This window comes from Vulpes lagopus, chromosome 12, assembly GCF_018345385.1.
Source record: "Vulpes lagopus strain Blue_001 chromosome 12, ASM1834538v1, whole genome shotgun sequence".
In the NCBI taxonomy this organism is placed as follows: domain Eukaryota; kingdom Metazoa; phylum Chordata; class Mammalia; order Carnivora; family Canidae; genus Vulpes; species Vulpes lagopus.
In genome coordinates this window covers 4,890,457-4,912,075 of record NC_054835.1, presented here as the reverse complement: position 1 = coordinate 4,912,075, position 21,619 = coordinate 4,890,457, and the positions used below count along the sequence as shown (strand labels likewise).

At 43.0% G+C, this 21,619-nt stretch overlaps 2 protein-coding genes across 6 annotated transcripts in view; one reads left to right on the top strand and one right to left on the bottom strand.

Annotated features, from left to right (window-relative positions):
• The window catches only part of RALGPS1 (Ral GEF with PH domain and SH3 binding motif 1), a 292,653-nt gene that overhangs the window by 254,405 nt on the left and 16,629 nt on the right, over positions 1–21,619 (bottom strand). For all 5 annotated transcript variants that reach the window (XM_041724551.1, XM_041724552.1, XM_041724553.1 and 2 more), the window contains exon 2: positions 10,752–10,830. The gene's annotated coding sequence lies outside the window, so the exon portion shown is untranslated. The remainder of the gene's footprint in view (positions 1–10,751; positions 10,831–21,619) is intronic.
• LOC121472907 (60S ribosomal protein L37) lies at positions 17,099–17,492 on the top strand. Its single transcript, XM_041724557.1, has one exon. The coding sequence runs from the start codon at positions 17,147–17,149 to the stop codon at positions 17,438–17,440; it is 294 nt and encodes a 97-aa protein (XP_041580491.1). The 5' UTR covers positions 17,099–17,146; the 3' UTR covers positions 17,441–17,492.

Here is a 21,619-nt window from a genome sequence, read left to right as displayed (position 1 = left end):
GTAGGAATAAAGAGTGCACCCCGTGAGGTGGGTGCAGGAAGGTGAAGAACATCCTTGGATCTAAGCTGTCTTCAAGTAGCATTCCACACTCCACGGAGAACACTGCAAGGGATGGTATGGGTGGTGGTACCAAAGCACAGAGAGGAAATGACATTTTCATATCAAACCATATAAACAGATCTAAGCTCCAAGACAATGAACTGGGTCCACACATCTGACTTCCCTTCTCCAAATCTTGTTGAAATGAAAAGACAAGAACAATAAGAAATCTGTTGCAGTGTTGAAATACAGGGAAGGATGACATCACCAAACCAAGATTCAGAATTCCTAGATTTGAAGCAAATGGAACTGGACTGAGGAGAAGCTCTGAATGTTAGGCATCTGGCCACAAAATCAACGGTCTCTTCTGTCCAAACAATAGACAGCTAGAAAACTCAGCAGCCTGAGAGTCTACTAACCAAACATTACCTAGAAATAAACTTGACATGTACAGAAATCATTTGAAGCAAATTATGATATTTTCCTAACAAAAGAGAAGACAAATCAAAGGAGAGACGTCTCACTACTCTGAGCAAAGAGACAATATTGTAAAGACATCAATTCTCCCCAAATGATCTATAAATAAAGTACAAGGTCACTCTAAATCCTAAGGGGATTCAATTTGGAATTCAACAAATTGATTTAAAATTTCATCTGGAAGAATAATTTTTAAGAGCTAAGAAGTTTTGAAAAAAATAAGTCTGATGAAAAGTGACCTGTTCTGCCAGAAAGCCACAGATGAGGAGAAACAGTCGAGAGATAAACGGATTAGCAGGACAGTACACATTCCAGAACATAGGGTCAAGTACATGTGAGACTTAATACCTAGTCAAGATGGCATTGCAAATAGCAGGGAAGGATGAATCATGTAATAAATGTTGATGAAACAATTTACTATGCACTTAAGCAGGGGAGGGAGGATTTGTTTAAAATTTTTATCCAATAACTTAAGAAAAACAAATGAACACAGGGAAAAAGAGAGCGAGGCAGACCAAGAAACAGACTCTTAACTAGAGAGAACACATGGATGGTCACAAGGCAGGGGGCAAAGGGGTAGGGGGAGATTGGTGAAATAGGAGGTGATGGGGATTAAGGACAGCACCTGGGGTGAGGAATGGGTTTTTTATGTAAGTGCTGAATCACTAAATTATACACCTGAAATTAGTATTATACTGTATGTTAACAAACTGGAATTTACAGGCACTTGGGTGGCTCAGTTGGTGAGAATCTGCCTTCAGTTCAGGTCATCATCCCAGGGTCCTGGCATCGAACCCCATGTCAGCCTGCTTCTCCCTCTCCCTCTGCCTGCTTATGCATTCTTGCACTCTCTCTCTCTCTCTGTTATAAATACATAAATAAAATCTAAAAAAAAAAACAAATCGGAATTTAAATTAAAACTTTAAAAAAAATAAAAAATACAAATAAAAAATATTACCCAGTATCATATATAAGAATAAAATTTTGATAGATTTAATCAAACATAAAATCCCCCATAAAAATACCAGAGGAAACGTTAATCATTATTTTTTAAATAACTGTGAGGTGAAGAAGTCCTCTCTAGGATGATACAAAGCCAGAAAAATAAAAGAAACCACTGGCAGACTTAGCTACATTAAAAATTAAAGCTCTGGGAGTACCTGGGTGGCTCAGTTGGTTGGGTATCTGCCTTCGGCTCAGGTCATGATCCTGGAGTGCCAGGATTGAACCCCCTATCAGGCTCCCTGCTAAGCAGGGAGCCTGCTTCTCCCTCTGCCCCTTACCCTACTCATGCATGCTCGCACTCTCTCTCTCTTAAATAAGTTTAAAAAAAAAAACTTAAAAATGTATAAGGACATCATGAAAAAATATGTAAGAACATCAAAACACTGGGGAGAGAGTATTTGAAATGTCACATGAAGTAAGATCCTTAGTATGGAAAGAACTCCCCCAAGAGTGCAGGTCAACTTTCAGCTGGAGAGCTGCCTGGGCCAGGGGCCTGTCCTCTAAGCCCTAGCTTGTCACCTGCAAAGAGAGACACACCTTTCTCATGGGCATGAGGACCACATGGGATGCTGTTTGCGAGGCACTTCACCCAGAGTCTGAGCAAAGCAAGGAAAATCATCAGACAGGCAACACTAGAGTATAATCCAGTAAGGTCACTGGCTGCAACCACCACCTTCAAAGAAGGGAAGAAAATTCTAGAAAACCTCACCAGTCTGTTTCAGTACCGGCAGTTGGAATACATCAATTCAAGGGGACCCAAGGCAGTGGGTTAAAACAACCAGATAGATGATCAATATCTATGGGCAGAGAAAGTGTCCACCGACTCAGGACACAGCCACCACCCTTAGTAATTCATTCGGCAAGTATTTACTGACAGTATGTGTCAGGTACCATTCTAGGTGCTGCACATAGAGCAGTGGAGAAAAAGCTGGATGTCCCTCAGTAGTTCTAGGGGAGGCAGCAGACAATAAATAAAGCATGCAGTGAAAGATACAGAGTGTCAGGGAGAGGAAAAAGGTAAAACAGGGCTAGGTGCTAGGCAGGGGGGAAAAACAGATCACGATCTTCAACAGGGAAGTCTGACAAGTGCTGAGAAAGTGACATCTGGACATGTTTTCTAACATTTACACACTCCTGTGGACACACACATACAAGTAAGATGCACACCCCACTATTAATGTCTTAAAAGTGTACTGCACTTTCACTTTCTACTTTTTGTACACATCAGTATTGTTCAATTTATTTTAAAATAAATGATAAAATAATGCTGTGAGCAACACAGCACTTGGGGAGAAAACTGAAAGTGAACTTCCACAGACCAGCTCTTGGAGATGGCTCACAGCCAGGTATTCCAGACATAGGAGGGTAGAGTCGGGTGCTTGGTGCTTTGGCTCCCCCTGGTGGCCATTTCCAAACATGTCAAGGAAAAAAGAGGTAAGGGGCACAACTGTACAAAATCCCACCTGCCCTGTAGACAGGGACTAAAAGGAAAATGGGCAGCACAAATACAGTTTGACTTGTTGGGCTACCAGGGTCATGGTGGGATTTATTTAGCTTGGATTGGATTGTCAACCACAGTTTCGTAATGCTTCATTCATTTATGTGTAACTGCAAGAGAACAGTCCTATGGGACCGCCAAATGTTCTGGAGGGACAGAAGTGGAGAGGTGGGTTGGGTAGCACAGATCCATTAAACCAGGCCATCTGCACATGTGTCCCCAAGAAAGTTGGGGAATCCATAGTGATAACTTCAGGTCACTCGGTCTGTGGAAGAAGAGGAGAGGTCTTCCCGGTGGGAGGGTCTAAGGGACAAGGTCTCAAGAGTCTGGCAGGGATGAGCAGCCACATACCTGCCCTCAATGATTAACCACTAAGTGAGCATGCACACAGACCACTAAACTAGTGCCTCTTCACCAAAGCCCAGAAAAGACAGAGATAACCGCCAAGTGACGGGGAGGTGACACTGATCACACTGAGGACTCTGCTTGGGAAACCTGTCCCTTCCCCGTGCTTCTGGGTCCTCAGTCTATGGAGGGTCCTTCCTCTGTGTGCCCTCCACTTAGCCTGCCACAACACCTGCCACCCTGACAGGGAATTGTGCTTTCCCTGGGCATCTCCCCGCTCGGCCACAAGCTCTGTCAGGTGAGTCACAGCTATCTCATTCACCACCAGAGATGGCACCTGCAAGTCCAATGTGCCAGATCTGAATGAAGCTCTGCCACCAACCACCTACATGACAACAGGCAAGCACCTCTCTAAGCTTCAATTCTCCCTCTGTGTCTACCTCACGTGGCTATTGGGAGCACTACCAGCACCAGCCCACTTAGGAGCACTGGTGGGTGCCAGGCACTCGTCCCAGGGCTCCAGAAGTATTAAGTCCTTGAGCTGAGGTGTCCCTTATCTCTGTGGGATAAGTATTGTTACAGCACCCAGCACACAAAGTTCTCAACTCCCAGCACAGTACCCAGTGGTCAGCTGTGTTCTCAATAAAAATGGATGAACTATTCCCCCAGCCTACCGTGAAAAGGGGCAAGATCAAAAGAAGACTGCAATACTTAAGCCACCCCAACAGCACCCCCAGCCACCTGGTTCTGTTGTCCCCCAAAAGGCTCAAGGACTGCACAAAAGGACTTCAAGGAGAGAGGGCCCTCTGGTAGGCACAAGCACCCCTGCAGCATGGGGGCAGGGGGTGGTGTGGGAAGAGGAGGAAGGGGAAGTGATATGAATACTTGGGGTTGATACTTGAGTGGGGGGGGGGGGACAGAAACTCTGGGTTCCGGCTCAGCTCAGGCAGGACCCAGGTAGACGCTACCTCCCGGGAGGAGCCTCAATTAAAAGCAGATAAGACTTGCCTTAACAATCCCTTCCAGGCTCCCATCTGAATGTTGCATCTTATCCTTGCTGTCCCTGCTTTCGGTGTGCTTCCTCACTCAATTCCTTCCTCGTGCCTCCCACTCTCAAGTGGTCAGGGCTTGGTCCCCACAGGGGAAGCAAAGAAGGGGCTCAGAGGTACCAAACTCTCAAGAACCATAGGCCCTGCCTGTAGAGGAACAGGCTCTGTGTGGAGAGTGTGCAGTCCCTTTGCCAGCCCCTTGGAAGTGTCAAGAAAGGAGAGATATATAGACAAGAACTGCTGCCAAAATGTTTCTGGAGCTCACCAGTGGCTCTGCCTATCCTGCAGTCTCTCATAGCCAGGTGTAAACAGGGGCCATGAAAGCATCCTCCCCCTTCCTCCTATCCTGGTTCCTTCCTGCTCTGTTCTTACCTTAGATGTTACTTCCTCCAGGAACCCTTCTGTGACCCCCTCTGTTATGTCTTTCTCCTACAGGCTTTGATAACACCCACACTTCTCCTCCACGGCATTTGTCACAGTTGTCCTGAATCATGTCCTGAGAGCAACACTCAGCTGTCTCTCCAAGACATCCAGTAGGAGGGTCATGCGAGCTGCGTCAGGAGCCAGCCCATGGCTTCCATGGCTCACAAACCCTGAGGTTCCTGAGCAACCTTTGTCCTGTTGTCTATGTCTACCTTCCAGAATAAAATTTTCAAAAGTCAGAAGGTGTCAGATGTTACAACTGATGGCCTGGGTGAACCTGCATCCTACAGAAAGGAAAGCTCAAGTGTCCTTGCTTAAGCAGTGATGTATAAAGACAATCTCAAAAGAAACATGTGGAAAAAAAGAAGTGACAGGGGGCACCTGGGTGGCTCAGTGGCTGAGCATCTGCCTTTGGTTCAGGGTGTGATCCCAAGGTCATGGGATCAAGTCCCACATCGGGCTCCCCACAGAGAACCTGCTTCTCCCTCTGCCTATGTGCCTCTTTCTCTGTGTCTTTCATGAATAAATAAAATCTTTTTAGAGGAAGAAACAAACAAGTGACAGAAAGGAAGGTACAGTTACACATAGAAAACCCAAAAGACTCCACCCCAAGATTGCTAGAACTCATACAGCAATTCGGCAGTGTGGCAGGATACAAAATCAACGCCCAGAAGTCAGTGACATTTCTATACACTAACAATGAGACTGAAGAAAGAGAAATTAAGGAGTCAATCCCATTTACAAGTGCACCCAAAAGCATAAGATACCTAGGAATAAACCTAACCAAAGAGGTAAAGGATCTATACCCTAAAAACTACAGAACACTTCTGAAAGGAATTGAGGAAGACACAAAGAGATGGAAAAATATTCCATGCTCATGGATTGGAAGAATTAACATTGTGAAAATGTCAATGCTGTGCAGACCAATTTACACATTTAATGCAATCCCTATCAAAATACCATGGACTAGGGAAGCCCCTGTGGCCTAGCTGTTTAGCGCCGCCTTCAGCCCGGGGTGTGATCCTGGAGACCTGGGATCAAGTCCCACGTCAGTCTCCCTGCAGGGAGCCTGCTTCTCTTTCTGCCTCTGTCTCTGCCTCTCTCTCCCTCTCTCTCTCTCTCTCTTTCTCTCTTTCTCTGTGTGTGTCTGTCATGAATAAATAAATAAAATCTTAAAAAAAAATACCATGGGCTTTCTTCACAGAGTTGGAACAATTCTTTTTAAATTGTACTTTATTGGACTTCCTGCTAAAACTACAAAAGCAACAGATCCCTGTTGTTAGAAGTCAAACCCAGGCAGCCCGGGTGGCTCAGCGGTTTAGCGCCGCCTTCAGCCCAGGGCGTGATCCTGGAGACCCAGGATCAAGTCCCACATCAGGCTCCCTGCATGGAGCCTGCTTCTCCCTCTGCCTGTGTTTCTGTCTGTCTGTCTCTCTCTCTCTCTTTCTCTCCTCTCTGTGTATTCTAATGAATAAATAAATAAAATATTTTTTAAAAAGTCAAACCCAATACGATGTACAAATAAAAGCCATCAACACACCCTCTCCCGACCACCCTCCTGGTTCTAGCCACCAAAGGTAATCACAGTGAGCAGCAAGGTGTATTCCTGAGCCTTTCTGCCAAGCAACATAAATACACATAACTAAGTGGGACTCATACCAGAACCCAAAGTCATACCATCAAGGGCCTGCAGAGCCCAGGCAGATCATGTCACTGGTGAAGCTGCAGGAATAACAGGATAAGGACACACAGGGCCTGCAACTAAGTACACCACTTAGAACTTTCCATTTTGAACACTTGTAAAGCACTGAACTGGCTGTACAAAGCAACCAAGAGGGAGACTAGAGAGAGCTCCTTGGACTGGGTAGCAGAGTTGATGAAAGTTGATGAAAGTTCAGATTCTGGAGGCCTACTCACATTGTGGGCCCAGCGTGTATTGGCTGGGTGACCACAAGAAAGTTATTTAGTCTCTCTGTGCTTCAATTTCCTCCTCTGAAAATAGGTAAACGGATAGTACCAACCTTGTGACTTCATTGTGAAAAGAGAGTCAATTCACTGTGTAAAGCACTGTGCCCAGCACAGTGTTAAATGCCACCATGGGCCACCAGTTTGCAACACCTGCTAGAGACATTATTATGCAATTTATCTTTGAAACCTACAACAGGTTGTGGCCTTCTCCCGGGTCAAAAGAGAAAAAGCTGGCTCCTTTGTAATCACTGCCTAATCTATCGCTGATAGGTGCTTCCATTCCTCCCACCTTTTTGCCAATACAAACAGTGGTGCAGAAAACAGCTTTGTATTGCTTTTTGCATTGGTGCTTTATTCCTGCAGTACAGGTTCCTAGAAGTGCACTGATGAGTTTCCTGATTAGGGATATTTTAATTTTTACCAGATATTTTCAGATTATGTTCCCCAAAAGTTAGGACAATTTATACTCCCACCAGCAATGTAAGAGGACCAACTTCCCCATTTACTGTACAGCTGGTTTTATCAATCTTTGTAACTTTTTGCCAATTAAAAAGGTAAAAAAGAAAACTTGTTTTAATTTACATTCTGCTAGTGATTATCTTCTGAGGCAGAGATCTCAATTTCTTTCTTTCCTCCTTTCTTCTTTAGCATGAGAACTCCTATTTTTAGCTAAGCACACCCTATGTTTCCTTGAAGCTCAGTGTGGCTAAGCTCTACTCAATGAGGTGTAAATACTAGTGCTGTGTGAGACTTTTGAGAAGTGTCTGGATGGGAAAGGGTATACCCCTTTTCCCCCTCTGTCTCCTGGAATGCAGATGTGATGACTGGACCTCAAGCAGACATCTTGAATCAGGAGGCAATCTGCCATGGATGGAAGAGCAGCAAGATATAAGGAACCTGGGTCTGGGATGACTCTGATTCCACTGTACCAGTCCTAGACTGTCCACCTCTTTACTTTTTCATGAGATGAAAACATATAAACCTTTATTGTGTTAGCCATTGTTATGCAGGGGTTGTCTACTATACATAACCAAATCTAGTCCTAATATATCTTCTGATCCCCAAAAGTCAAAACTGGACACATTTTCTTCCAGAACACAAGTGAACGACCATGCCTCTATGTTTCATTTGCTCTGTTTATTTGAGTGACCACTTATTTCCCTACTCTCTCCTCCCTTCTCACAAAGCCTTAGGTTTTGCAAGGGTAGTTTAGAATTTTTATGTTCAGCCTATTATGTTTTTCCATACGCAGTTCCTCTCTATCTTAAAAATCGTCAGTAACTTAGCACAATAAAAAGCACCTCAGAACAGCAATAGCCACTGAGATTAAACCACATGCACTGACAGGTACACTACTCCCCACTGCTTCCTGCACTCTTGCCCAGCCTCATCATCTCAGCCCTGCTCTCACCATCCTTCTACTGGAGAACTCTACCGCACATTTTCTCACCTACACACCTGAAGACATACTGTATGACTTATGCCTTCATGTGTCTGAAATGCCTTTCTTTTGCAATAACCTATGAGTGGCATCTTGGCTGCATATACAGAGGACCATGGCCCCTCTCCCTTGAACAGTCTGCAGGTACGGGTCCACTGCCTTCCTGCCTCCAGGGTCACAAATGGGAAGCCCAATAAGATTCTAATTCTCTTTCCTTTGAGAACCTCCTCTTTCTTCTTACAAAATTTTAAGATTTTTCTCTTTCTTCTTGGAGTCTAAGAATTTTACAAGAAAACAGAGGTAAGTGTTGGCTTTAGTGTGAACTGGATGAATCCACTGAATTTGAACAATCATGTTTTTCTTCAGTTCACTGAAATTTCCCTCTACTGTTTCTATCACAGTTGTAATAGAATCTCAGATTCTATTACATCTGAGCAATTCTGCCCAGATGTCCCATGAACAGCAAGTAGGCAGCCATAGCCCCTCTCCTGAAATCCAGTTCTTTTTTTTGTAGTCTTTTAATTTTTTTATTTATTTATTTTTAAGTAATCTCTACATCCAGCATGAGGCTCAAACTCACAATTCCGAGATCAAGAGTCAAGTGTTCTTCCACCTGAGCTAGCCAGATACCTCATCCTGAAGAGGAGCTCCATTTCTAGAACAAGATTGACTGAGAGAGTCCAATCTCAGTTCTGCCACTAATTGTTGTGCAATGTCAGGGAAATCGCTTTCTCTGAGTCTGTTTTGTCATACACTCCTACCTCTATACCAGGAGTTGTCTCCAGCATCCTCCTTAGGGGAATTAATCCCACCAGTGGGTAAGCTTCAGGGAAAGTGTTTTGTCTAAGCACTATATGAATTACTTGTCTTGTAGTTAATTATGCAACATCAAGGAAGACTGAATCCCTGGTAGGAAAGCATCAGAGACTGTACTTTCTGCCTCTTTTGTGACACTGGGTTGACAGAATGGTAAGGCTACTAGAAGAATCTGAAATATTATAATATTTCAGCTTTTACCACTGTTGTGACTGCTCCTACCTAAACAGAATCTCTTAGGATTCTTTCAGGCAAACACTCTGCCTCTCCCCCTTTTATTTTTTTCCATTATCTCAAGACCTGAGGACCATGGCCACAAAGAGGATAGACGCTGAGAGCCATAAGAGAATCCAAGTTGGTTTCAGTCTAATAACAATTATTGAGCACCCACTGTGTATAAGGTTCTAAGCAAGGCACTGCCCAGCATACAATAATGAGCAAGAAACAACCCCTGCCTTAGAAGAGCTTAAAGTCTAGTCAAGGAGTTAAGGTAGGTGGTACAGGGTACACCCCAAAAACAAGACACAATGCAGAATGTAGCCAGGGCCATGAGGAGGCTAAAACATATGTCACAAGGGTTTAAAAGGAAGGAGATCAGGGCCGTTGGGTGGCTCAGTCAGTTAAGTAGACGTCTGCCTTCGGCTCAGGTCATGATCTCAGGTGGGATCAAGCCCCACATCAGGCTCTGCACTGAAGGGAGCCTACTTCTCCCTCTCTCTGCCCCTCCCCGAACTTGGCTCTTGCACAGGTGCGCACTCTAACAACTAAATAAATCTTTTAAAAATAAATAAAATAATAAAATAAAATAAAATAAAATAAAATAATAAAATAAAAATAAAATAAAATAAATAATAAAATAAAATAAATAAAACAAAACAAAACAAAACAAAATAAAATAAAATAAAATAAAATAAAAAATAAAATAAAATAAAATAAATAAAATGAAGGAGAGCTCCAGCAGCTGGGGAGTGCAGAAAAACCTTCTCAGAAGAGGTCCCAGGTAGGATGGGCACAATCTCAGGGAGCAAGAATGGGGGTAGGCAGTGGAAGTGGGTGGCAGGGGGTGCCCTGTAGAATGAAGTATCTTGAAGACAATGACCACATCTTACTTGTCTTCCTATGCCTTCAGTCTTCTTCCCACGGCCAAGCACCTGGCACAAGAGCTGGCCTTTCTGTTAAAGGGAGGGTCTGAGGCAAGGACAGCCAAAAGTGGTAGGTACTGAACTGGAAAGAGAGGACAGTGGTCTGGGGGAGGGACAGGGACCTGGCTGAGGCTGAGAGAAAGGAGGTCATTCCAGCTCTTAGGGAGTCAGATATAGAACCTCTTTCTTCTGACCAGTGGAAGCAAAGGGGTGACAGCACAACAGGGCAGCAACAAGAGGTTTTGCATAAGGAGGTGGAGGAAGAAAGGGAAGGCCCTTCACATAAAACCAACAGAGAAAACCTCAGAATTTAAACTGGCAAAGGAACCCCTAAAACACTCTCTGCACACATGGCTTCCTGAGCATGCCTCATGCCCTGAAAGCCACCCAGTAGCTCCTCAGCCCTGCAGACACCATTTGGCAGTCAACTTCCTCTGGCTGCACCACCACCCAGACCACCCCGTACCTGAATGCACCAGTCAGTGGCTGCACATCACAGTCCTATGCTCATGCAAGCACATCTTGCTCAGGTCCATAAGCCAACTTACCAGGAATACATGACGGGCTTCATAATCCCAGGTCAATAGGATATACCATCCCAGCACGTCTCTTTGCACACAGTAGCCACTGTAAAAGTAGGAAGAATAATAACTCCATTTACATCGGTGCTTCAATATGGTAAGATTTGTTTTTCAAAGCAAGGTCAGACCCAACTTTAGCACTATAAGATCTGAGTTCAATCTGTTCTTTGAAATGTCAAATATTTTTCCCACAGACCAATATCTGATATCACCATTAGCCTACAAGGTAGCAATGCCTGTCCTAAGTGGATCAAAATCAACTTAAACTTCTTCGGTCACTATTCTTCTTTCCCAGAATGCTTTAGATACATGCTGTGGTAAGCCCGTGAGGGTCTGCCTGAGGAATCAACCCCAGAGAAAGCACTGACTCCATAGGGAAATGCATTCTGGCAGTCCCAAAGTAGAAGCCGTGGCATCAGGCACTACCCAGCAGGAAAGGAACTCAGGCGTGCCCAGAAACAAACACCCCTACCCTCGGAGCACACTTGGAGGCAGCCTCTCAACCAGACCCGCTGACACAGATAAGCATCCTGCACAGGGTGCCTGCAAAGGCCCCACCCCCACCCCACGTCGCTGGTTTCGCTCCTTCAAAGCACCCTTTCTCCCCACACCTCCACATCTCACTGCACACCCCAGTGGGCGGCTGCATCACCTCCTTCACTGAGGAAAGTTGACTTCAACTCTCTCAGATCCCTCCCTTTATCTAAATGTTTCTCCATCTTCTCCTGGTCCTCTGCTCCCATCTCTGAGAAAGAGGCAGCTGCCAACTGCTGACCTGGGCTTGGGGCTTGGCACCCCCTCCCTGGCAACCCCAATCTCTTCCACTCTCTTGATTCTACCCTCTACCTGAGAACACCTGTAGTTCTCCCCAGTCTTCAAAAGAGCTCTGACCCTTGAACTCCAGGCTGCTTTCCATCAAATACTCCGACTCCCTTAGCACTGCATCATCTCACTACTACCCACTTGGTAACACTCCACCTAACTAGTGGGGCTGCTCCTTCCCAGGCCGAGACCTCCCAATTTGCTGAGGCTAGTAGCCTCAGGCAGCCCCACTTCTTGATAGCTTTTTTAAAAATATTTTATGTGAATTCAATTTGCCAACAAATAGTCTAATACCCAGTGCTCATCCCATCAAGTGCCCTCCTTAGTGCCCATCACCTGGTTACCCCATCCCCCCACCCACCTCCCCTTCTGCAACCCTTTGTCTGTTTCCCAGAGTTAAGAATCTCTCGTGGTGGGATCCCTGGGTGGCGCAGCGGTTTGGCGCCTGCCTTTGGCCCAGGGCGCGATCCTGGAGACCCGGGATCGAATCCCACATCAGGCTCCCGGTGCATGGAGCCTGCTTCTCCCTCCGCCTGTGTCTCTGCCTCTCTCTCTCTCTCTCTGTGACTATCATAAATAAATAAAAATTAAAAAAAAAAAAAAAAAAGAATCTCTCGTGGTTTGTCTTCCTCTCTAATTTGTCCTCACTCAGTTTCCCTCCTTTCCCTTACATAGTCTCTTTCACTATTTCTTATATGCCAAATGAGTGAAACCATATGATAATTATCTTTCTCCAACTGACTTATTTCACTCTTATTAGCTTTAAACATGGTTCACTAGTCCCTTTTTCTGGAAACTCGGCTCTCAGCCCCTAATAAGGACTGTGTGGCTCTGTCCCTCCCATCCCCTTAGCCTTTCTGGCCTCCTCTACTGGCTCCTTTCTTCTGCTAGCCCCTTGCTTTTGTCCTTTCACCTTTCAGAGCTTCCCTGCAGCCCTTGCCCCTGGAGGCCTAGACTGCTTCCCTCTCTAGCTTCACCAGCACCTCGTGTGTCTCACACTTTATGCTCCAGCCACAAGGAAACCAACCTAAACACAGAACACCCACTGAACTGCCTGAGGCTCACCCACTCACCCACTTGCTTCCCACAGCCAGCCTCTGCTCAGACTACCCCCTTGTTAAGACCCTGAGCCACAGCTCACCAAACTTTTTGATCCTTCAGTACCAACAATTGAGAAATATTAAGCCAACAGTTCTAACATACATACATTTATTTGTAAATTAAATATACATTCTCATGTACCAATGTGTTACATACATTATAAAACAAATAAATGATCAAAGTAATAAAGATGAAATAAGTTACAATAATTATATTATTCATCAACTATACAATAAAACTTTCATTCTTATTATTGCAGTTTTAATAAGAGTATGTGATTGATATGCTTCCTTTCTTCAGTGATCTAAAATACACTTTTTACAGGGGCACATGGCTGGCTGTCAGTAAAGCATGCGACTTGATCTCAGGGTTATGAGTTCAAGCTCCATACTGGGCATGGACCCTACTTAAATATGCTTTTTACAGACGTGTAACACATGTACAGAAAAGTGCACACAATATAAGTGTACAGGTCAAAGAATTCTCAGAGTGAATACATCCATGTGACCAGCACCCATCCAGATGGAGAGACAGAACATCATCGCCAGCACACCCCAGAAACCCACTGCACTCCCTTCTACCACTACCTGCCCCCCAAGTGTAGCCACTATTCTGATTTCTAACAGCATAGATTAGTTCTGTTTAAACTTTATATGAATGGGATCATATAGTATGTAATCTTTGTGTCTGAATGAAACTGTATCTGTGAAATTCATCCTGATTTTTCATCAAATTGTTATTCATTAATTAACTCTTACTGACTACAGTTGTCCACTGTGAGAGTTTACCAACTGTATTTGTCCATTCTACAGCTGATAGACACTAGGGTTGTCCAGTTTGGGCTGGTACAGATGGTGCTCTAAATATTCTTGAGCATGCCATTTGCTACACATCTGTATGCCTTTCAGTAGGGTGGATACCTTGGAGTAACTTGCTAGGTCATAAGGTAGGTAAGCAGATGTTCAGCTTCAGTAGATGATACAGTTTTCCAAAGTGGCTAACACAATATACACTCCCACCAGCAGGGCATGGGAGTTCTGGCTGCTATATATCCTCCTAGCACTTAATATGGTTTTGCCTTTATTTTTCATTTTGAACCATCCTGGTGGATAAGATATCACCAAGTATTACAATTTCTTTCCAGATGAGCAGAATGAAATTAAGAGCCTCTCTCAAGCTCACAAACCTAAGGGAAGTCCAAACAGAACCCCCATCTTTGGACTTCATAAAGTGTACTGTTGCCACTTGCAGAAAAACACTGTTTCCAACGTCAACACCATAGCAAGAGGCTATAACGCTAATAAAAGAACATGCTTGTGGACTATGCCCATGAACTATGCCCATACTAACACAACTCATGACAGGAAAAAAAGCATAAAAAAGTCTATCAATCCAACTCTGAGAAAGACACATAGAAAAAGTCTGGACATATATACCCCAAGTATTTATAATAAGATGACAGCTGATAAGAAAGAATAAAATCTTGCCAACAACATGGATGGACCTAGAGGGTATTATTACACTAAGTGAAATAAGGCAAAGAGAGAAAGACAAATATCATATTATTTCACTTACATGCAGAATCTTAAAAAACAAAACAAAAAACAGACTCTTAAATACAAAGAACAAACTGGTAATTGCCAGAGCAGAGGTGGGGATGGAGGTATGGGTGAAAGAAGTGAAGGGGATTAAGAGGTTCAAACTTTCAGTTATAAGATAAATAAGTCAACACCAAAATAAAAGCATTTGTACAGCAAAGGAAACCAACAACAAAACAAAAATCAAACCTAGTGAATGAGAGAAGATATTTGCAAATGACATATCCAATAAGAGGTTAATATCCAAATATATAAAGAACTTATACAGGGACTCCTGGGTGGCTCAGTGGTTGAGCATCTGTCTTTGGCTCAAGGCATGATCCAGAAGTCATGGGATCGAGTCCCACATCAGGCTCCCCACAGAAACCCTGATTCTCCCTCTGCCTATGTCTCTGCCTCTCTCTGTGTCTCTCATGAGTTAATAAATAATTTTTAAAAATTATTTTTAAAAAGAGCCTATACAACTCAATACCAAAATAATCTGATTTAAAAATGAGCAGGTGGTATCTCATTGTGGTTTTGATTTGTATTTCCCTGATGGCAAGTGATGCAGAACATCTTATGTGCTTATTGGCCATGTCTATGTCTTCCTCTGTGAGATTTCTGTTCATGTCTTTTGCCCACTTCAGGATTGCATTGTTTCTTTGCTGTTGAGTTTAATAAGTTCTTTATAGATCTTGGATACTAGTCCTTTATCTGATACATCATTTGCAAATATCTTCTCCCATTCTGTAGGTTGTCTTTTAGTTTTGTTGACTGTATCCTTTGCTGTGCAAAAGCTTCTTATCTTGATGAAGTCCATTTAGTCCATTAGTCCAAATAGTTCATTTTTGCTTTTGTTTCTTTGGCCTTCGTGGATGTATCTTGCAAGAAGTTACTGTGGCTGAGTTCAAAAAGGGTGTTGCCTGTGTTCTCCTCTAGGATTTTGATGGAATCTTATCTCACATTTAGATCTTTCATCCATTTCGAGTTTATCTTTGTGTATGGTGAAAGAGAGTGGTCTAGTTTCATTCTTCTGCATGTGGATGTCCAATTTTCCCAGCACCATTTATTGAAGAGATACCACCTCACACCAGTGAGAATGGGGAAAATTAACAAGGCAGGAAACAACAAATGTTGGAGAGTATGTGGAGAAAGGGGGAACCCTCTTGCACTGTAGGTGGGAATGTGAACTGGTACAGCCACTATGGAAAACTGTGTGGAGGTTCCTCAAAGAGTTAAAAATAGATCTTCCCTACGACCCAGCAATTGCACTGCTGGGGATTTACCCCAAAGATACAGATGCAGTGAAACGCTGGGACACCTGCACCCCGATGTTTATAGCAGCAATGTCCACAATAGCCAAACTGTGGAAGGAGCCTCGGTGTCCATTGAAAGACAAATGGATAAAGAAGATGTAGCTTATGTATACAAGAGAATATTACTCAGCCATTAGAAATGACAAATACCCACCATTTGTTTCGACATGGATGGAACTGGAGGGTATTATGCTGAGCGAAGTAAGTCAATCAGAGAAGGACAAACATTATATGGTCTCATTCATTTGAGGAATATAAAAAATAGTGAAAGGGAATAAAGGGGAAAGGAGAAAAATGAGTGGGAAATATCAGAAAGGGAGACAGAACATGAGAGACTCCTAACTCTGGGAAACGAACAAGGGGTGGTAGAAAGGGAGGTGGGTGGGGGGTGGGGGTGACTGGGTGATGGGCACTGAGGGGGACACTTGATGGGATGAGCTCTGGGTGTTATTCTATATGTTGGCAAACACCAATAAAAAATAAAAAATTAAAATTAAAAAATTAAAAATTAAAAAATAAAAAAAATGAGCAGGGGATCTGAATAAATATCTTTTTAAAGAAAATATACAAATGGCCAACAGACACATGAAAAGATGCTCAACATCACTAATCATCAGGGAAATGCAAATCAAAACCACAATGAGATACCACCTCATGCCACTCAGAAGAATGGCTAGTATCAAAAAGGAGATAACAAGTGTTGGTGAGGGATGCCTGGGTGGCTCAGTGGTTGAGCGTCTGCCTTCAGCTCAGGGTAGGATCCCAGGATCCTGGAATCAAGTTCCACATCGAGCTCCCTGTAGGGAGCCTGCTTCTCCCTCTAACTATGTCTCTGCCTCTCTCTCTGTGTCTCTCATAAATAAATAAATAAGATCTTTAAAAAAAAAATATTGGTGAGGATGTGGAGAAAAGGGAACCCCTGGGCACTGCTGATGAGAATGTAAATTGGTGCAGCCACTGTGGAAAATAGTATGGAGGTTCCTCAAACAATTAAAACTAGAAATACCATATCATCCAATAATTCCATCACTGGGTATTTACCCAAAGAAAATAAAAACACTAATTGAAAAAGATATATAACCCGTATATTTGTTGCAGCATTATTTACAACAGCCAAGATATGGAAGCAGTCCAAGTGTCCACTGACAGATGAACGAACAAAGAAAATATGGCATACATATATACACAATGGAATTTTATTCATCCGTAAAAAAGAATGGTATCTTGCCATCTGTGATAACATGGATGGACCTAAAGGGTATCATGCGAAGTGAAATTAAACAGAAAAAGACAAATACAATATGATTTTGCTTACATGTAGGGAACCTAAAAGAACAAAACAAATCAGATTTTTTTAAATATTTTACTTATTCATTCATGAGAGACACACAGAGAGAAAGGCAGAGACACAGGCAGAGGGAGAAGCAGGCTCCATGCAGGGAGCCCAACGTGGGACTCAATCCGGGGTCTCCAGGATCACACCCTGGGCCGAAGGCAGCACTAAACCGCTGAGCCGCTCTTTGGGGTCTGCCGCGGAAACAAGATGACGAAGGGGACGTCATCGTTCGGAAAGCGTCGCAATAAGACGCACACGTTGTGCCGCCGCTGTGGCTCTAAGGCCTACCACCTTCAGAAGTCCACCTGCGGCAAGTGTGGCTACCCTGCCAAGCGGAAGAGAAAGTATAACTGGAGTGCCAAGGCTAAAAGACGGAATACCACCGGGACCGGTCGAATGAGGCACCTAAAAATTGTATACCGCAGATTCAGGCATGGATTCCGTGAAGGAACGACACCTAAGCCCAAGAGGGCAGCTGTTGCAGCATCCAGTTCATCTTAAGGATTTCAACGATTAGTCAAAATAAACGTTCTGGTTTTAAAAAGTAAAAAAATTAAAAATAAAAATAAAAATAAACCGCTGAGCCACCCAGGCTGCCCAACAAATCAGATTTTTTTTTTAATTTTTTAAATTTTTATTTATTTATGATAGTCACACAGAGAGAGAGAGAGAGGCAGAGACATAGGCAGAGGGAGAAGCAGGCTCCATGCACCGGGAACCCGACGTGGGATTCGATCCCAGGTCTCCAGGATCGCGCCCTGGGCCAAAGGCAGGCACCAAACCGCTGCACCACCCAGGGATCCCCAACAAATCAGATTCTTAAACAGAAAACTGATGGTTGCCAGGAGGGAAGTAGGTGGGTGACAAGCAAAACAGATAAAGGGGATTAAGAGGTACAAAGTATTGCTCCAGTATTAAATAAGTCACGAAGATGAAAAGTACAGCATAGGGAATACAGTTAATAGTATTGTAATATCACTGCATTTTGACAGGTAGTAATTATATTTATTACGATGAGCACTGAGTAACGTACAGAATTGTCAAACCATTAACCACTATGTTGTACACCTAAAACTAATATAACATTGTCAACAATGTTAAAAAAAAAAAAGCAAAAAAAGAGAGATGATGGCTGCTTTTTAATTTCTTTGGTCTCTATTTTCTTACTTTCCTACAATTAACATTTAATAATAAGGAAAAGGATTATTTTCTTTAAGTGAGACAAAAGTTACATACCATAAAAATGGACCCTTTAGAACTCAACAGGCTTTATTTAGCGTACTTACTAAGTTGTACACTCATCCCCACTATCTAACTCCAGAACATTTTCATCCCAAAAGAAATCCTGTACCCATTAGCACTCACTCCTATACCCCCATTTCCCTGGCAGCCACTAATCTACTTTCTGTCTCTATGCTTCTCCTAGACATTTCATAAAAAATGAATCATGTGGTCTTCTGTGTCTGGTTTCTTTAGAATGTTTCAAGTTTCATCCATATTGTAGTATGAATCAGTACTTCATTCTTTTTTATAGCTAAATAATACTCCATTGTATGGATGTATACATTTTGTTTATGCATTCATTAACTGATGGATATTTGAGTTGTTCCATTTTTGGCTAGCATAAATAACACTACTACTGCTATGAAAATGCCTGTACAAGTTTTAGTGTAAGCATCTATTTTCAGTTCTCTTGGGTACACACCTAGCAATGGAATTATTAAGTCACAAGGTAACTTCATGTTTAATTTTTTGAGAAACTGCCAAATCATTCTCCAAAGAACCTGTACTATTTTACATTTCCACCAGTGATATGCCCTCCTACAGAATAAAGGTGCCGGGGCACCTGGGTGGTTCAGTCAGTTAAAAAGCTGCCTTCAGCTTGGCCCATGATCCTGGGATCAAGCCCCGCATTGGGCTCCCTGCTCAGCAGTGAGTCTGTTTCTCCCTCTCCCTTTGCCCCTCCCTACTGCTCATGCTCACTTTCTCTCAAATAAATAAATAAAATATTTTTAAAAAATGAAGGTGCCAAGCAAATCTCCCCAGGGCAGTTCAAAAAGATGAAGCCCAGAGGAATCCCAACATAAGTGGCCCCAGGTATAATGTATATCTGCATAGCATTTCACTAGCTAGAAAACACATGTCCAGGCAGACTGGAGGGCACAGAGCTTGCTTTCAAATTTTTATCCCTCATATTTGTATAGTTCTTTAGAGGACAGAGTGTACTCATGTGCATGATCTCTGGTTTAAGCAGGAATGCCTGCTTTTTCTGTTAACTACAGTTGCATGTTTTATCTGTTCTCAATGATTATTTCATTTGTATTATACTTTATAATCATAATCACAATTACTTTGAAATCATTTTATGCTTGAATGGTCCTATTCTCACTGTCAATCCTTTCTTTCTCGACCTTGCCCATGGATGGTCTTTTATTTTAATTCATCTCTCATGGGATCCCTGGGTGGCGCAGCGGTTTAGCGCCTGCCTTTGGCCCAGGGCGCGATCCTGGAGACCTGGGATCGAATCCCACGTCGGGCTCCTGGTGCGTGGAGCCTGCTTCTCCCTCTGCCTATGTCTCTGCCTCTCTCTCTGTGTGTGTGTGTGTGACTATCATAAATAAATAAAAATTTTAAAAAAATCATCTCTCAGTGACAAGAGCACGCCTTCCAATGATTTTTTTCCCCAGAATGATGCATGGATGTAGTAAAATCTACACACAAAGTATGTTCTTGCACAACTGAAAAGAATTTCTGTTACCATGAAATGGGAACTTAAACTGGGTTGAGAATAAAATTCTTTGGTTATATTTTTCCCTCAGAACTCAATAGGCACTGCCCCACTGCCCTCTGGCACCTATGGTGTAGATAAGTTTGAGCCTAGCTAATTTTTTTTCTTTGATTTCCTCTTCTTTCTGCCAGGATGCTAATAATACCCTCTCCTTATTCTTGAAATTAAAAAAATATTTCACCTGGATATTTCAAGTGTTAACTAATTTTTGCTAATTTTGCCTGGTTCGACATGAACCTTTATAATTTACAGAATCGGTCCTTCTTCCATTCAGAATAATTGAGGCTTCCTTCTAGGCCGTTTGCTCTGGTCTCCAATCTGGTCCATTATCCACATCTGGGGTCTCCTCTGTTGCTTTCTTATCCCTTCTGAGAGCACCAGATTGTCTTCCTCCTGACTCCTTGGCTTTCAGCAGTGCCACAATTCCAGATGCTAACATTGTGTGCTTTATCTCCTTATGTGCTTTGAATCCACAAACCCCTTTCTCATCTCCGTCTGTTGACTCATCATCTTACCTTTCACAGCAACTAGAACTTCTCAGAGAGGACAAAAAAGATGACGCTTGAAGCTGGGAAACCTTTAACCCAAAGCTTGCTCTTCCTCTATCTCTTGCATGCCTTGTTTATTTCCCTATATACAGTGGATCTTTCAGTGTGTGCTCTCTAGTGTTCTTTTCCTATTTGTTCATTTTCAAATGAGGATAGGTAAGGCCTGGCCTGATATTTACTCAAAAATTATAGAAAGATTCTCTTTGGTCCCCTCTCTATTCACCCTAATGGATTCAAGGCTTCTCAGACGGGGCCATGGGTGAAGACCCAGCACTGCATCTGTTACTCAGCACCTGGGACCACTCGTCAGTGGCTGCCTTCTCATCTCTTGCCTCAGTTTCCTCTTCTATAACACTGGAAAGTTAAGCTAATCTTTAAACATCACCAAGCTCTACATTTTTATGGTATGTTATATCCATATGTCATACGGGTTTAAAGTTTCATTAATTTGGAACCAATTATCAAGGATTTTGCTAAATATGTGTATAAACAAGTAATAACCTGTTTGGGATCCCTGGGTGGTGCAGCAGTTTAGCGCCTGCCTTTGGCCCAGGGCGCGATCCTAGAGAGCGGGCATTGAATCCCACATCAGGCTCCTGGTGCATGGAGCCTGCTTTTCCCTCTGTCTATGTCTCTGCCTCCCTCTCTCTCTCTGTGTGACTATCATAAATAAATAAAAATTTTAAAAAAAAGTAATAACCTGTTTAAGAAAAACTCGGTGTACTTTATTTAAATTCTAGCAAACCACAACAATTAAGCTCAAAAAATAGACTGCATTTGATTAGACATAAGAAAGAAGAGAATTATCATTTACCAAGACCGAGCAGAGTACATGCCCTGGAGAGGTACTGGATATAAAATGTATACAAGAAAGAAAAAAAAACATATTCAAGGAAGCAGAAACTAGGGATCCCTGGGTGGCGCAGCGGTTTGGCGCCTGCCTTTGGCCCAGGGCACGATCCTGGAGACCCGGGATCGAATCCCACGTCGGGCTTCCGGTGCATGGAGCCTGCTTCTCCCTCTGCCTGTGTCTCTTCCTCTCTCTCTCTCTCTCTCTCTCTCTCTGTGTGACTATCATAAATAAATAAAAATTAAAAAAAAAAAGGAAGCAGAAACTATACACAAGCAATTGAGTTAGCCTTTCTCTTCCTGTCAGTCTGCCCAGAACCCCGTCAATTCCAGAAATTTCTGTCTTGTCTAAACACTGAAAACCAAGTGGAAATGCTGTAATAACTATGTTATCACAAGACCATTTTCAGAGCCCACAGATGTTATAAGGGATAAAACTGCTCGAGAGCTTCCTATTGGCACACACACTCTACAAACATTATCCCATTTAATCCC